The 15570-nt window shown below is 35.2% G+C and overlaps 4 protein-coding genes across 5 annotated transcripts; 1 reads left to right on the plus strand and 3 right to left on the minus strand.

The window, feature by feature from the left end:
- Nucleotides 1-1863: 1863 nt before the first annotated feature.
- Nucleotides 1864-6385, plus strand: LOC108729403 (protein scabrous). The gene is given in 4 exon segments (XM_018458512.1): nucleotides 1864-2172; nucleotides 2639-2978; nucleotides 4823-5361; nucleotides 5363-6385. Coding segments are annotated over 4 exon segments (1872 nt in total). The 5' UTR covers nucleotides 1864-1942; the 3' UTR covers nucleotides 6126-6385.
- A 1019-nt stretch (nucleotides 6386-7404) lies between these two features.
- LOC108729424 (uncharacterized) lies at nucleotides 7405-11115 on the minus strand. 2 transcript variants are annotated; one of them, XM_018458542.1, is made up of 6 exons: nucleotides 11037-11115; nucleotides 9577-10761; nucleotides 8602-8788; nucleotides 7887-8284; nucleotides 7571-7782; nucleotides 7405-7429 (listed from the first exon to the last, which is right to left on the minus strand). In XM_018458542.1, the coding sequence occupies exons 2-6, from the start codon at nucleotides 10752-10754 to the stop codon at nucleotides 7413-7415; spliced, it is 1992 nt and encodes a 663-aa protein (XP_018314044.1). In that variant the 5' UTR covers nucleotides 10755-10761; nucleotides 11037-11115; the 3' UTR covers nucleotides 7405-7412. The 2 variants fall into 2 exon arrangements, with proteins under 2 accessions (XP_018314044.1, XP_018314045.1); XM_018458543.1 differs by lacking the exon at nucleotides 11037-11115 and having other exon boundaries at nucleotides 9577-10807.
- A 244-nt stretch (nucleotides 11116-11359) lies between these two features.
- On the minus strand, nucleotides 11360-12835 carry LOC108729425 (uncharacterized). The gene is made up of 4 exons (XM_018458544.1): nucleotides 12594-12835; nucleotides 12424-12520; nucleotides 12284-12362; nucleotides 11360-11480 (listed from the first exon to the last, which is right to left on the minus strand). Exons 1-4 carry the CDS (start codon nucleotides 12805-12807, stop codon nucleotides 11376-11378), a joined length of 495 nt encoding a protein of 164 aa, XP_018314046.1. The 5' UTR covers nucleotides 12808-12835; the 3' UTR covers nucleotides 11360-11375.
- A 537-nt stretch (nucleotides 12836-13372) lies between these two features.
- On the minus strand, nucleotides 13373-15039 carry LOC108729333 (uncharacterized). The gene is made up of 4 exons (XM_018458391.1): nucleotides 14676-15039; nucleotides 14176-14404; nucleotides 13657-13900; nucleotides 13373-13396 (listed from the first exon to the last, which is right to left on the minus strand). Exons 2-4 carry the CDS (start codon nucleotides 14394-14396, stop codon nucleotides 13373-13375), a joined length of 489 nt encoding a protein of 162 aa, XP_018313893.1. The 5' UTR covers nucleotides 14397-14404; nucleotides 14676-15039.
- Between the last annotated feature and the right edge of the window lie 531 nt (nucleotides 15040-15570).

Here is a 15570-nt window from a genome sequence, read left to right on the forward strand (position 1 = left end):
CAAGCAGATTTATTTATAGTTTGATGCAGAATGATAGCAGTAATCGAGCAAAATCTGTGTTTAATGTAAATTTCTTGTCTCTCGTATTTTTAAATGAATCGTTATTTGTATGAATCTTTTAGGATGATTAATATCTACAAAATGTTACATTATTTAATCTGTCAAAGAAAAAAGTCATTTTTATCAGTGATAAAAGTAAGCCAAATATATGAAAATATTTTACGAACTCCACTTAATATTTACATAACTTTGACAGCAGATTAATAGTAGGAGCAGACTTGATAACAGAAATCGAGAATCTGCGTTCAACAGACTTTGCTCGATTTGTGCCATTAATCTGCTATCAAGTTATGTCATAAATTTTTCTGATAGAATTTGTTACCAATCTGCTAACATTCCGCAGATAGTTTATTTACCAGGTATATTTCGCAAAGCCTGCAAATAAATCACAAGTTATCAATCATATCCGTTGCAGCATTGCACGTGATTTTTAGCGTTTATTATATTCAAAACACGGTATTGCAAAAGCTCTCTGTTATATCTAATTCTATTCGAATCTATCGTATTCGTTGAATCGATTATTCGCCTTTACAGGAATAATTAGCTCGGTGCCATTTTCTGCCATATTATTACTCATGGAATATTCGGTAATATTAGCATCGTTAGCATCGATTTCGAACAAATATTGTGAGATCGTATAAATATTATTCGGGAACGAATGACGTTGTATTTAAAGGGAGAACGTTATTTTCACACGCGTCTGTGCGCGCGTGGGAATTTCCGTATTATATCCAACATTTTGTCATACAAACGAATCCAAACACATAAATACGTAGCCGTACTTCCATCACCCCAATTGAATATCCATTAACGCGTTACCATATCCGTAAACATAGACGGTAGATTCCAACAGGTTGGACAATTGTTTTCAATAAATTATTAATTTTACCTGATTTACCGAATTGGCCGTTTGCCTTACTCATTTTCTCCGATTAGGCGACACAACCGAAATCCATCTCCTCTCAAAACGTAACACATCCATACAATACATTTCTGCGATTTGTGCAAACGGTCCTGCAAACCGCAAGCAAATCGGAAATCCATCCAATTTTTTTAGATAGATTTCAGTTTTACAAAATCTTGAGAGAGATTAGAAAGATGTCTATGTTTTAACTCAAATTAAATTTTATCGGGAGAGCGAAACTTTCCGCCGAAAATCTCACCCCGTTCGCCACACGCGCTTATTATCCAGCACCCTGTACTCGCGCATTTATCACATCACGATCTCATATACGACGTATCTATTACGATCTTATGCTCATCTTGGAATATGAGTGGGTAGGGACCGCATAACAGGCATGTGGGGATACGGATGGCGGCGCGCGAGACAATATATACCTGACGAGGGCCTGGTGTTGCCGAACACCTGCTCCACACCGGGTCCGAGCGGATCTTTGTCCAAGGGCCGATATAAAACTCGTACACCGTTTCGGTCGCGCCAGTAGGCTTTCGAGAGGCGGTCAAACACATCGCGCCAATCCTCGCTCTGCACGTGACTTCGCGACTTGACTGAACGATCTCGCTATCGAGACAAATCGGATAAATCGCGTCAAAATCACGGTAAATCCGTTCTAGTTGTGCTAAATAGTAAGATGTTCGTAAAGAATTCTTACTGAAAAAATTTAAAATTGAGATCTCGGTGAGAATTTTCAAGAATTTGAAGATGCGAGAATTTAGAAGAGATTAAATCCGAAAGTAAAAAGGATCTGTTAAATATCGAGCATAAAAATCCAAGGATCCGTGTATGTGTAAATGATAAAATAATACACATCGCGAGGATTTATAAAATAAAAAATATATTTCCCCGAGGGGAAATATATATGAATTGAGAAGTATAGAAATTCGAAGATCTTGACTGAAGATATTCAAGAGATCGGCGGAGATGGCGAATCTATTGTTGCTGTTATCAGCGATTGTAACTGCGAATACGTTGATTGTCGGCACGCGCGCGGACGAGGATCTCAATAGTACGATCAAGCTACTGCAGGAGCAAGTGAGCGCATTGTTGGATCATCGACAGGAGGATTACAATGCTTTGGAGGAGAGTCTGAAACAGGCGATGGAGAAGAACACCGAACTCATCGTCCTTAGGAACGAAGTTAAGCAACTGAGGTAAGATGCAATTTGTTTTGTCTCTTTTTGCATGCGGTGTATTGTAATACGATATACATGTACTAGAACTCGTCAAGTGCATAATTATGCCTGTGCGAGAAGCCCTAGAAGTTAATTGAAGTCTCAGGTTTCTATCGGGCCAATTTTTTTACGAAAACCGCAAAACGGTTTTCGTATCTCTACATAAAAATAATCAAAATTTAATAATAAGATCTGAATTTAGATAAACAATAATGTTTTGATATAATAATAATAATATGATTTAAGTATACGTATAAAGTTATCTTGATGGTAAGAGATGAAGATATAAATATATATTTACTCTAGTTTCACTCTCGTTTTAAAAGTGACGGTCTCTGTTCCTCTGTTACTTTTACGATACGCGTAAAAGAAAAAAAATATGGCCATTTCAAAATGAATGGACACCACAAAAACGTATTATAATCGTATCCCCTCGCACGTGTAGGAAGGAAGTGAACGCTCTTCGCGGCGGAAGTGGCAACGAGGCGAAGAACGAGCGATTGAGGGTGCGATGGCTAGGCAGTGCCGTGACGGAACTGCAGAGCGAGGTCGCGGAGGTGCTCAGGACCCGGAACGCCAGCGAGGAGCTTGCCGAGCGCTCGAGGATGAGGAGCGAGCTGGCCCTGCTGAAGGGTGACGTTGCCGAGGTAGGCAGGAGCATACGCGATCTTGGTGGAAGGATCACCAAGATCGAGGCCACCCTTGGTACCATCAGGCTCGACATCGCCGCGACCAAGGAACGCGCCAGCCTCCTGTCCCGCTCTTGCGCGGATGTCAGTAGTCAGGTAAATTGTTCTCTTCTCGCAGATGTTAGGAAATAAGGCTGATACCAGAAAAAATAAAACAGAAGATGATAGGCAGGTGGTACCAATTTGCAATGCCGTTGAACCAAAGCAGGTGTGGAATGAGAGGAGAGAGGGATTTACTTATTACAAAGAATATATTTTATTTTGGAGCAACAACTTAATCATTTCATTTCTCAGTTGTTCTTCATGAAATAAAATTTATATCAAAGTATAAATTTATTAGCTTTTCGAGTATTTTATTTTAACTATATATTATAATTTAATCGCCAGATGTTTAAGATAAAATTAAATGTTGCTAGAGTTAGATTCTCTCCTCTTTTGCATGTCTGTATGTAAAATCTAGAAATGGATGACGTGTCCTACGTATAAAAACTTGTATGTTACGTATGTTCTTCAATATCGTCGTTGACGAGGTCTGGCGGAATTCCTAGATGTGCGCGTGCCGCTCAATGACCACGGCCGATTTTTTTTCGCTCACAATGGTTCAAGATCGATTTCGTGGTATGCGTACACACGCCGAAGGGCTCGGCATGCGGCTGCTCGCGCGCGGACAACGGGCGTCCATGTAGATAACGGCTGCCGCTACCATTTAGTATTTACGGCAGGAAGAAGAAAGAGGGAGTATGGTCGGTGCACCTGCGCCTTGCACGGGGCGGCCAGCTGCTTCATTCCTGTTTCTCGTTTTGCCGCTTGGCAGCTGCTTCTCAACCTCCTCCTCCTCCTCTTCCCTTCCTCCCGCCTCGCCCGCACAACGCCTTTCCTTTAAGCCGCACGCATATGCCCCTCGGGTCCACCGGCCTACCCTCCTCCCTCCTCTTAAATACTTACCGCCCTTTGCGCTTCTATCTTCAACTCTCAATCGTCATGAGAAATCAAATACAATAAAATTTAAGAATATAAGATTCGTAAAGAATGCGAGCTAAGTGGGGGTCATTGGTTTGAATAGAGATGCTAGTTTATAAATTAAAATTTATCTCGTACAATTTGTTGTTCGAATTACTTTGCATAAAGTATTGGATGTTTTAAATAGTTTGCAGAGATAAAGAAATAATAGATAATGTGTGGGACGAAGAGATCATAAGATTTAAAAATCATTAATAGTTTCACTAATCGTTTTTTGAACTTGCTTGTTTATTACTCTATCTTGTCTTTAAAGATTTCAATAATAGAGAGATATATTAGAAAGAAATTTAGAGAGAGAACAATGTATTTGCTATAATTCAATTATTTTAAAAATGTAAATAACATACAAAATTATGTATATAATAATTTAATTATATATTTATTATTAATTATATATATAATAATTTAAATTATATGTATATCATATTTTCAAATAATATATGAGATGATATAAAACTAATAATATTAAAATTCTTCTTTACACAAGAGAAATGATCTATACATTTGCGCGCGTTTATAAATTCGTTTTTGATCCCGAATAGAAGTTTCGGTCAGTAGTCCTTACCGTCTGCGGCATTTGACACACGCTGGCGACCGCAGCCACACGAGTCGACAGCTGTGGTCCTACTCTCACGCATTCCACAAGCGCGTGTGTATTACACACGTGCAGTCACGCATACCACGTAATCAAGGACCGCTTGTAAAAAGTAGATGGATTAAAGAAAATCGGTAGAAATTTATTTTGTAAGACGAAGAGATCATAAGATTTAGAAATCATTAATAGTTTCACTAATCATTTCTTAATATTGCTTGTTTATTACCGTATCTTTAAAGATCTCAGTAATAGAGAGATATATTAGAGAGTAGTCAGCATTACATTGTTGTACAAAATGTAAAACGAACTTTTTTATTTATTGCAGTTAAGCACGGTGCAGATCGAGCTGAAGTCCCTAAAATGCGAGCCTACGCTTCCTGGTCAACGGCAAGATTCGCAGAAACCGGAATATCACAATAAAGCCGATATCTTTCGCAACGAAGTGAGCGGATCGCACGAAGTTACGTCAGCTCGAAGACACAGCTATTCCCGTGCTCTGGCTCATCGCGCTCGCCTCGAAGAACGACTACGTAACGTTGAGCGGAAGATTTCCGTGGTAGCGCGGAAGCGTGCGATGGTGGAGAAGCGGGTGGTGTACGAAGACCGTGAGCATCTTGAGGAACGAGTAAAAAGCCTCGAGCTGGCGCAGGTGGAGCTCTCGAAGAGAGTATCCAATGCCAGCCGAGATCTGGTGTCGATGAACGAGTTGGATGAGTCGGTAATACGACTATACGACTCAGTTCGTCTGCTCGAAGAGGCCGTTTATACCAATCGTTCCGAAGTGAAGCGAGAACTGGCGAGGCTGGAAATAAATGCGGCACGAAAGGCGGCGGAGCTGTCACTGACCAGGGAAGAGCTTGGCAATCAGTGTGAGCGCGTCGCAGCTGCAGGAGAAGAGTGATGTGCAGCGGAAGAGTTTGGACGCCTTGAATGAGACCCTCAGCCGACTGGATCTTTCTCGAAATTTGGCCAAGGCGGAGAACGTCACGCACGAGCTAGAACAAGTAGAGGATCAGTACCGTCTCATGATAGATTCCCTTCCGGGAAATTGCGAGGAGCGCGACGGCTTGACTTTACTGGCACCTGGTCCCGGAGCACCCTTGTTGGCTTCCTGCCGCGCTGGCTGGATCGTCGTGGCTCGTAGAATTGATGGCGCGGTCGACTTTGATCGCACCTGGAATGAGTACTCGGTTGGCTTCGGTTCACCAGTTAGTGAGTTCTGGATCGGCAACGAGGCGATGCATCGACTCACCCGCGACAACTGCAGTAGGCTGCGAATTGATCTGACCGACACCTACGGCGTGCACTGGCGCGCTGAGTACGAGCATTTCACAATAGATTCTGAAGAGACCGGTTACCGATTGCACGTATCCGGTTATTCGGGCAACGCGACCGACGCACTATCCTATCAGGACGGCATGGCGTTCAGCGCCAAAGATCGTGACATGGACATCAGCACCACCGACTGCGCGGCCAACTATCGAGGTGGATGGTGGTTTAGTCATTGCCAACACGCCAATCTCAATGGTAGATATTCCTTGGGCTTGACGTGGTTCCAGTCGATGACCAATGAGTGGATGGCAGTCACGTCTTCCGAGATGTTGGTGCAACGGAAACAAGACTGTTAATGATGCCGAAGCTGTTCATGTTCATTTATGTTCATTTATAAATTCGAATTGATAGAATGACGCTGACTGATAAACAGAAAATCTTGAAATCCGTTAATAAGCTGTGTTTGAATAGTGCACCTCGTACGTAATCAGTTCACAAGAACACTTGATTATCATACCAAAGAATTAAATGTAATTTAAAGACTACTGTAAATACATTGTATAGTTATGCACAAACTGCTGTAAACATGCACACAACTTATTATATCTGTATAGTAATAAAAAGTCATTGAAAGTAACTATAACTTTTGCTTAAATAAATCACATATTAAAAATATTTTAAGTTACTATAAAAAAAAGATCATTATTAACCGATTGTCACATTATTTCTCAATATTTAAAACAGGTTTGTTTTGTGGTTAACGCGTAAGATAAACGCTATTGCATCATTCCATAGTATGTGCATTAATTTCGCTGGTTATTTTCGATATTTCGTCCTCCTAGCATCGCCACCATTGATGGCGAACGTCAGTTGTTAGGGGCGGGAACGTTTCATAACCAGTAATAAGCAATTGTGACCGCCATTCATCTTTGTATTCTGAATTTGGGGAGCTATATTTAGATAAACGTATTATTTACACGCTGAATGCATTTGGAGAAATAATATGTGTAACTCATTTAATTTGAACAAGAGACAAACTTAACTGTGTATTGTATCGTTACATATCAATTCAATGAATAATAAACGTTAATACGTATTGTATGTGTGTGTTGAAAATTTTAACAACAATGAGTCCTAATCTCACTATTGAGATTAACATGCATTGTTGATAAAATGCACACATTGACAGTAGATACGCAAGAATGGTACAATACAGATCACATTAATATATGACATTGTTTACTGAATTACAATATGTATGTCATACACATCAAACACAAGATTAAACAGATTATAAAATTAAATAAATATAAAAAATTATGTGTAATGGTAAATTAATCAATAGAAATATATACATTTAATGTTTAATAGAAATATAATTTTTCAGATGCTTTAACTACAGACATGATACATCCATATACCACAAAATGTTATGAGATTTAAAAAACTTTATTTATAAAATACAGTTTTAAAGAAATATTCATGAAAAAGATTAAAACATTAATCTCTGTAAATAATTCTGTAAAAAACCTATATTACTTAATAAATATAATAAATAAAACAATTTATACACTTTTAGCACAAATATATTAAGAGCACCTCACTAAAAAAGATACAATATTTTAGTCACTTATATTCTTTTCTTAAAACACGCCGATATCTGAAAATATACAAAATTCCTTTTGTAATCATAAGTACAATTAATTATATGATTATTATTGAATATTTTATTACGTGTAAATAAAATACAGGAATTAAATGTAGGAATAATTAATTAAAAATTCAATGCAAAATTGCATACCTTTTTCCGCGGGTGTTTCTATCGGAAGATCTGATGGTTTCAAAAAGCGTGTCAATATAATACAATTATAAGCAATATTTATTTCATGTATAGTATTTTCTAAAAGCTCATCAAGAGATCTCTCATCCTTTACAATTGATTTATCAGCTATTAAAGACAAATGTAAGTTGCCTCCGTAACTTAACAGAGAAAAGCCGAGAGCAGTAGTACTTCTGAAAATGAGTCGTGATATGCAATATGTCGCTACAAATTCTATAATACAATGCACAATTTTATTTGTTAATTATTTTAAAAAACGATAGTGATGATACGATACTTGTTTGGTATCCAGAAGACAATATTGCTCAAGGAATTATTTAGAATATGAACTTTTTCTGGCCCGCACATATTGCTAAACACCATCGTGCTGTGACTTAAAAGGAAAGTCTTTAAAATTTTTCCTGGCAACAGCGCCGACAGATACTTCATGATCCAAAAATTAAGCAAGATGTTTGAACTTTTTCTGAGCTTGTTATTTGTTCTTGTAATATCTTGAAGACGCTTAAAAAATTGAGAATCTCGATTTGGCTCGACGATTGCCTGTCCGTTTGCATTGGAGATACAAATCCGCAAGAGAACAATCGAAAACTTATTATCTAATGTTAAATTTTCATCGGGCATTGACATTCTTATCGGTAAGATAGCTGTTAATGCATCGGGAACTGGTTTCTTGATCTATAAGAAAAATATACGTTATTTATATCAAACAACTTTGAAAGATCGATGTAATATAATTATCCAAAAACTCTTCTGATTTTCTAGATATTATTTAAACGTATTTCTGGATGTCTTTAGATTTTTTTATCGCTTGAAAATTTTAAGCCCAAGACACAACGCGAGGGAATAGCGATAGCGATAGGAATAACACGATTTCAATCTATCAGAAATCGGATACACCGGAATACACAGTTTCTGATAGGTTGAAACTATGTTATTCCTATCGCTCTATCGCTATTCCCTCGCATTAATTGTGTCTTGGGCTTTATACTTACGCGTAAATGATATTTGTGTACACTAGCAGAAAAAGCTGCTAATACTACATCTTCAAATTTGGTACCTGTATTTCTTCTTATCTCGCGAATTTTCGTCAAAAGATTTTGCGATTTATCATTACTCACATCGTTATCTAACCAATAGGACATTATTTTTTCACCCGTTTGAGGTGGACCATGCAGAGCGCTAAAAATTTACATTTAATTATAACAAAATTATTTAAAACATTAAAAATAGTAGGGGAGAGTGGGAGAATTGCAAATACCTAAAGGAAAAGTTAAATAAAACCGACGATTATTTATTAATTTATAGAAGTCTTTATTCAAAGAATATTGGTTTTAATATTTTTAAACTATATTTAAAATATATATTACATATATATATATATATATAGTAAGTTTGAAGCAAAATAACTGGAATATCTCTTTTGAATAAAGACTTCTATAATTGATAAATAGTGATCGGCTTTATTTAATTTTTTCTAAGTGTTCGCAATTCTTCCAGTCGCCCTCTTTTGTTGTATAAAAGGCAGATTAAATAATAGCTAGATAGCGATCATACTCTCTAAAATGTTTAGAATGAATTGTCACTCTGAAGAGTGAAATCTCATTCCTAAAGATTGAAAATTATTGAGTGACTCCTTTTCAAAACTGGCTCGATTTTCATTCTTTAGAGTGAGATTCCTCTCTAAAGAATTTAGAGAATAACTTTTCCCCTAAAATGAAAAGATAAAAAGTGAAAAATCTTTTCATTATCTTCAATGATAAAAATTTTCACTTATCACGTTTCTGTCTTAGAAAAAAAGTTACACGATCGCCAGAATTTGTTTCTCATGAAAGTCTAATCTTCGAAATTAAAAATTTGAAACGTCTTTCTATTCCTTTATGTTTGTTATTTTTTAAAGATTAGATATTCATTCTATATTTTTAATAAAATGGATTATATTAAATCTACAATAGAAATACTGAACGTACTTTTTGTCCATGCTACAGACAACTTGTTGGATAATGAATTTCGGAAAAGAAAGTAAAATCATCGTTAGCCGCGTGACTTCTTTAATTGTACTATATATTTGTTTTAGTACACCTTTGAGATTCAAACATGTACGATCGATCGATATTTTCGCTTGTTTCAATGACTCGATCATTACGTTATTAGAAAATTTCATTGATGCATGAAAATGGTCTCGCAGATCTTGCACTAGTCGTGAGAATGTTACGTAAGTAAAAGGCATCGATGCAGCAAGGATATTCTTCTCATAGAATCGCACAACATCCATCCCGTTCTGAAAATTCCTCTCCGAATTTCGCAATGCTGGAACGATCTCTTTGAAATGTTCTCCAGTCTCGCCTGACGAAACGATACTCTTGATTTTTACTCTCGTCTCTTTGGTCTCAGCCTCCTCGGCGATCGTTTTGAGTAACAAGCCCAGAAGGGCTACTCCATCACCCAAAGAATGATGAACGCGAAATAATATGGGAATTTTCCGGCTATCAGTATCGAAGCACTTTTCGGGAGACAAACGGCCTTCTTCGACATTAGATCTCGATTTCGGACAACGTTTTCCGACGAGAATCTCCCACGCGGCTCTGTGATTATCGGGCAACGGTTTATTGCATATATTTTCCAAAATCTTCCTGAAGGATTCACCGGAAATATCTTCGCAGGACCCGTCACAATTAGCGTTCACACATTCCAGCCATCTGATTCTGTCTTTCAGGTCTATTTTCTCGCTTCTTTCCCAAAAATAATAGCCGAACTTCTGATTTCGAAGATAGAACAGTTTCTCAATCGTCGTGCCAGCGGCCTTTAAAACAATGCGATCGTTTATCAGATTTCTGAAATCCTCCAAGAAAATTTTGTTTGAGTTCCGCGTGGTTTTCTCCAGTATCATCAAGATATTAATAACGGATAGACAAACGGTGTCTTCAATGGCCCATACACAATCTGTGCCCTTCAAGAGACCAGCGAACTTGTTCCTTAACTGGATTTTTAATACAACTTCGATAAAATGACGATAGATGTATAAAAGGATTAGAGTAATCACGATAAGCGGAGCGAATAAGAAAATGCAAGCAATTCCCAACAATTCCCACAATCTCCGACGTATAATTCTACTCAAAACAATCAAATTTGATCCTTCTGGTTGCATTTCTCGTCTGAAACTTCAAAAAATTGTCGATTAACTAATTCTAAATATACCAGTTTTAGTAAGTTTCTTTTATTGGCTTCACTAACATCGAAGTCTAAAATAACTCCAATTTAATTTCTTAAGCTGAGTAAAATTATGGTTACAAAAATAATTTTAAACAACGTATCCAGGTAACAAACTGACATTATTTGACATCAAAATGCGATGACATAACATTATATTACTAATTAATTTTAAGTCGACCCGTCAATTTTTAGTTAATTCATCTTTAAATTGACTTACAAGAATTTTTCCTTTTTATCTCACTTGTTTTTGGGAATGATCCCAGGATACATGTACCGTTGAGACTGGCAAATGTGTTACTCATATAGGGAAGCCACAGATCTTTCGTCTACTTTCCCAATCAGATTATAACTAAATCCCTTAATTGTCTTACTAACGTAAGAGTTTCTGCCAAGCATTATTTCTCTTCAATTTCAAACGCGTTCGTTTAATAGTTGAAAGAATCCTTCCAAATAAGCATATATTTTACCTTACTCAAAAATCTTATTTTGTTTTTAGAAACAACAGTTTACAGTAGTTCTTTTTATTTTAAACATCTGTGCTTCTTATATATAATTTTTAAGTTTTGTTCGTTAGAATCCAGCACTTTCTACAAATCTTTTCAGTGTTTCCCTTAGAATTTACGCTCCCTACGATGAATAATCTTTGTTGCAAAATATCGATCTATAATATACAAATCATTTCAGTGAAAATTAGATAATGAAATATCAAAGACAATAACAATATTATACTATATATATTATATGATTTATAATTTAAACAAATTATAAATTAAACATGTAACTTGATACAACTTCCTTGCAGAAATTTGAACCAACTTAATACTGGAAGGTAAAATTTGTTGGTGCTTTCAATACTTAAAATAAGTCATAAATAATCACTATTTGCCAGTATTAAATTGAATCAAATTCTATAAGGGAAAAATTTAATTAATTTGACGTATAAATTAATATTAAACTATATGTAGCATACGTATATTGCAAAAAGATTTTATATATAAATTTTTTATATGTATGTTATTTTATATGTATATCTCATTTTCACGATATTGTAATTATAAAAATTACCTTCTTAAAGAAAAGTAAAAAAAAAGCGCCTAGTGTCCGCATTTATGAAAAAAAAAATATATATAAATTATTTGAGTTTGAAAAACATAAAAAGTTAGAAAATCTCTTAACATTCAACGTAAAAAAGTAATTACACTTTTATCACATAATATAACTCCAAGAAATAATTAATTGAGCCCATTAAAAATTTTATCCTAAATGCACATTTCTACCAATGTAGATTAATCTCGATTTAATTTATTTTATTTTTTTCTAATTCTTAAAATTAGAAGAAGATACAAAGTTAAATCAAGATAGTCTATATGGTAGAAACGGATATTACTCGTTTTTTAAATAAGAAATATAGCTTTCGCTCAACTCGATGATTTAGACAAATGGCACAACTGTAATCAAACATACCTCTTTCTGTTTCTGTTTCACCGAGCAGTCTAAAGCGATAATTTGTCTCTTTAATTGTTCGTTTTGAGATAACAGAGATCTGTGAAATTTAACATACCAACATGCAAATCGTTGATAGTATGATAGAGAGAGGAAATTACTTTTGGTGCCAAGTCTTTTGTACTTGTCTCCTCAGAGTTTCCGGCAGTATATTGAGAGAACCGAGTTGAACGTCCGTGACACTTTGTCGAAATAAATCTAAAGAGCGATCTTCCGAACAGATTACGAGCTAAATATGTGATCTTAAATAGAATAGAAATTTTGTTCTCACTTAACATCTGTTTGTTTCGCACTTTAATCTTCCTCAGGTCGTCCGCCAGAATTTTATCGCGAGACTTCAACGTGGAATACTGCAGAAACCGGACAGCTTCCAAATCCCGTGAATACTTCATAATTTCTTCTAATTTACAGATGGTATCGCGGATTCGATTAATCGTCGCGATGTATTTTTCCTCTGGATTATCTACGTGCCTCATATTCAACATTTGTCAATTGTGATGTGATTTGACAGTAGAAAGGATACAACGCAGAGAAAACGTACAGAACTAGTTCTTGTTGACAAGATTTATTAAGCCTTTGTATGTTTCGTTGCCATAACAATTAAATAAATAAATATTACAAAGCGATTTGAAGCGATTGATTCATAGGCCTGTTCTTTGTTACTTACTAAGCTGCACTAAAACTTTTTATCTTGCTTTCGGCAAAATTCAAATATATATATATATATTAATTATTTTAACTACGTCGGGTATACACTGGGTTACATATAATGACTAGATCTGTATGAACTTAGAAAAATGTTTTAATTTATTATTTCCTAATCGGGTTAATTTATCTCACTTTGCAATCAGTCTCTTATATAAAGGTATATACACCAGAAAATAATCGAGATTAAATCCAGTATCCGACTATGAATCGATCGCTTTTACATAAAGTACCATATATTATTTTTACTCTATCCTTCTGTGGAATGGAATCTGACTATAAGAAATGAAAACGAAGCTGGTCTTGAAAAAAATGACTCAATTTTCAATCTTTAAGAGTGAGATTTCACTCTTTAGGGTGAGATACACTCTGCAAGTTTCAAATAGTACATATAGCTAATAATCTAAAAAATATTCTTACTTTAACTTTAGTTTTACAATACCTGAGCGTTATTATAATAAAGTACTTTGGGATAATAAGTACATTGTACAGTGTAAACTGTACGTGTAAAAATAAATTATGCAGGAACAAATACAAGCATCACGGATCTTCGTAATGCACAAATGCAAAAAAAGAAAATATAAAAAATGTGAAAATTTTAAGCCAACATTTTTTTCTTAATTTCTAACGTTATTTTTCAAAAGGTAAAGTCTAAAATTTTGGTGCAAATTTCTTAAACTATTTTGACATTCTTCTTTGATTCTTTCTAATACACTGACTAACTTTTCTTTGTTTTTTGTCATCAAGGCTTGGTTTAAGTCTGTCATAACATCAAAATCTATTACAGTCACATCTTTTTCGATAGTCTCCTTTATCATTTTTACTTTAATAATAAGTGATTCCAATGATTCTTTCGATAAATTTCCTTGACTCCTGTAAATTTCCTTGATTGTTAATATAAAATTTTGATGTTTTAAGATATATATATATGTATGTTTATCATATATTATTTTTATTTATACACATACATGTTTGTTTTTCCTAATCAATATTGTCACATAAGTAGCTACACATATTTTTCAAAAATATGTGTAGCAACCTATCTTAAGCGTTAATCTTGAGTATTATAAAAATATATGAACATTATTATTTTGTAATAAAATGCTTAATATAAGATTCATATTAATATAAAAATGAGATAGACTCACGCTCTATTATGCTTTTCATTCAGGATCTTTGAACAAGTGTTGTACAATCTCAAACTTGCTAAACCATCCGAAAACTTGAACTGAGAAAGATAGCTTTCAAAAAGTTCGTTGCCTTTTGGGTCAATTAAAGCTTTACTTACGTCATCAGTTATTCGATCTAGTTCCTCTTTTGTCAAATTATTTGTTTTTATACAGTCAAACATTTGATTTGTCAAAGACATCTTCCATTCTGAAAAAATTGTAGATTGAGTTATTCGTGAATTATCTTCTTCAACATGAGATATCAAAAAGTCGAATCTTGTAGGCGAATAAATAAGAAAACGCAACAAATAAAGAATACAAAAAAATAAACTATGAAAAGAAGACAAATTGGTAGCGCAATCGATTTTTCCAATTATATATCGAAAATTAAGTATATAGGCATATTTAATCTTCAACGTAAAGATTTTTTTTATATCATGATTTAAGAAGGAACTTAAACATATCTTCTATTTCTGTACCTCTATCTTCAAAACTGCGACGTCCAAAAGCCTTGATTGCTTCGATTGCATGCGAAATACTGGTATAATCGAAATATGCAACAGTTAATCTTTAACAAGAATACATACATTCACACCAAATAAACGTCTCGTGCTATCTCTTATCGCTTATCTGCTAATGTTGAACAACATTAACACAACAATAAACATCAGCTTATAGCTGTTTTTACAGCTGATAATCAATCCTAATTAATATCTACATCTCTACGATATTCTCCTACCTCTCCAATACATTCTACGGTTCTACGCAGATTCTCACTTATGCCTGGTTTATGCTTCGGTCTTAACCCTAAAATCCTAAAATTTAGCCAATAGGGCTGCCAGTCTTAATTGGTCCTAACTGAAATTTGTATTCCAGTGGCTACGTTTACACCGTACACTTAGTTCGCGACCAATACGATAGATGTCTTTGGCTGCGGTCCATTTGACGCTATAAACGCTTCGAAGCGTTTGAGCGACCAATCAGAATAAAGAATTTTACGAATTGACTAATCAAAGAGTGGCTGCGTTCAGCAGAACTTTTGTTTTGCAACTGTTGGAAGTTTCCTTCGCGCTAATTGGATCATACTTTTAGATCTAGAAGAATGGTCCTATCTCAGCAGATAATCATAAAACGGTTGCAAAACTGTTGAGTCTGCTGAACGCAGCCAATGTCAAGTGGATCGCAGCCCGTCTCAAAGGGACGGTGTAGAGCCAGTATGACATTTAAAATTTGAAAATGGAAGTCAAGCGGGAATAGGGTTTTAGCGCAATAGTGAAGGTAATAGCGTTTTTCATTGGCAAAACTAGTGCGCACTCAGTGCACATTAAAGCTGTTGTACACTGTTCTAAAAAAATATATAAGTGAGATATCTCA

The sequence above is a fragment of the Mycetomoellerius zeteki genome, unplaced genomic scaffold, assembly GCF_001594055.1.
Source record: "Mycetomoellerius zeteki isolate Tzet28-1 unplaced genomic scaffold, Tzet1.0 scaffold73, whole genome shotgun sequence".
Lineage (NCBI taxonomy): Eukaryota > Metazoa > Arthropoda > Insecta > Hymenoptera > Formicidae > Mycetomoellerius > Mycetomoellerius zeteki.

What these genes read in the sequence shown, in the direction of transcription:
- LOC108729425 (XM_018458544.1), bottom strand. Translation starts at nt 12,807, where the DNA reads ATGTTGAATATGAGGCACGTAGATAATCCAGAGGAAAAATACATCGCG. An exon ending in CAAAAGACTTGGCACCAAAA is followed by an intron (nt 12,363 to 12,423) that starts GTAATTTCCTCT and finishes TAAATTTCACAG; the next exon opens with ATCTCTGTTATCTCAAAACG. An exon ending in TGAAACAGAAACAGAAAGAG is followed by an intron (nt 11,481 to 12,283) that starts GTATGTTTGATT and finishes TGTATATTATAG; the next exon opens with ATCGATATTTTGCAACAAAG.
- LOC108729424 (XM_018458542.1), bottom strand. Translation starts at nt 10,754, where the DNA reads ATGCAACCAGAAGGATCAAATTTGATTGTTTTGAGTAGAATTATACGT. An exon ending in GTCTGTAGCATGGACAAAAA is followed by an intron (nt 8,789 to 9,576) that starts GTACGTTCAGTA and finishes GTAAATTTTTAG; the next exon opens with CGCTCTGCATGGTCCACCTC. An exon ending in TACACAAATATCATTTACGC is followed by an intron (nt 8,285 to 8,601) that starts GTAAGTATAAAG and finishes TTTTTCTTATAG; the next exon opens with ATCAAGAAACCAGTTCCCGA.
- LOC108729333 (XM_018458391.1), bottom strand. Translation starts at nt 14,396, where the DNA reads ATGTCTTTGACAAATCAAATGTTTGACTGTATAAAAACAAATAATTTG. An exon ending in AATGAAAAGCATAATAGAGC is followed by an intron (nt 13,901 to 14,175) that starts GTGAGTCTATCT and finishes GGAAATTTACAG; the next exon opens with GAGTCAAGGAAATTTATCGA. An exon ending in TTTACCTTTTGAAAAATAAC is followed by an intron (nt 13,397 to 13,656) that starts GTTAGAAATTAA and finishes TGAAACTTGCAG; the next exon opens with AGTGTATCTCACCCTAAAGA.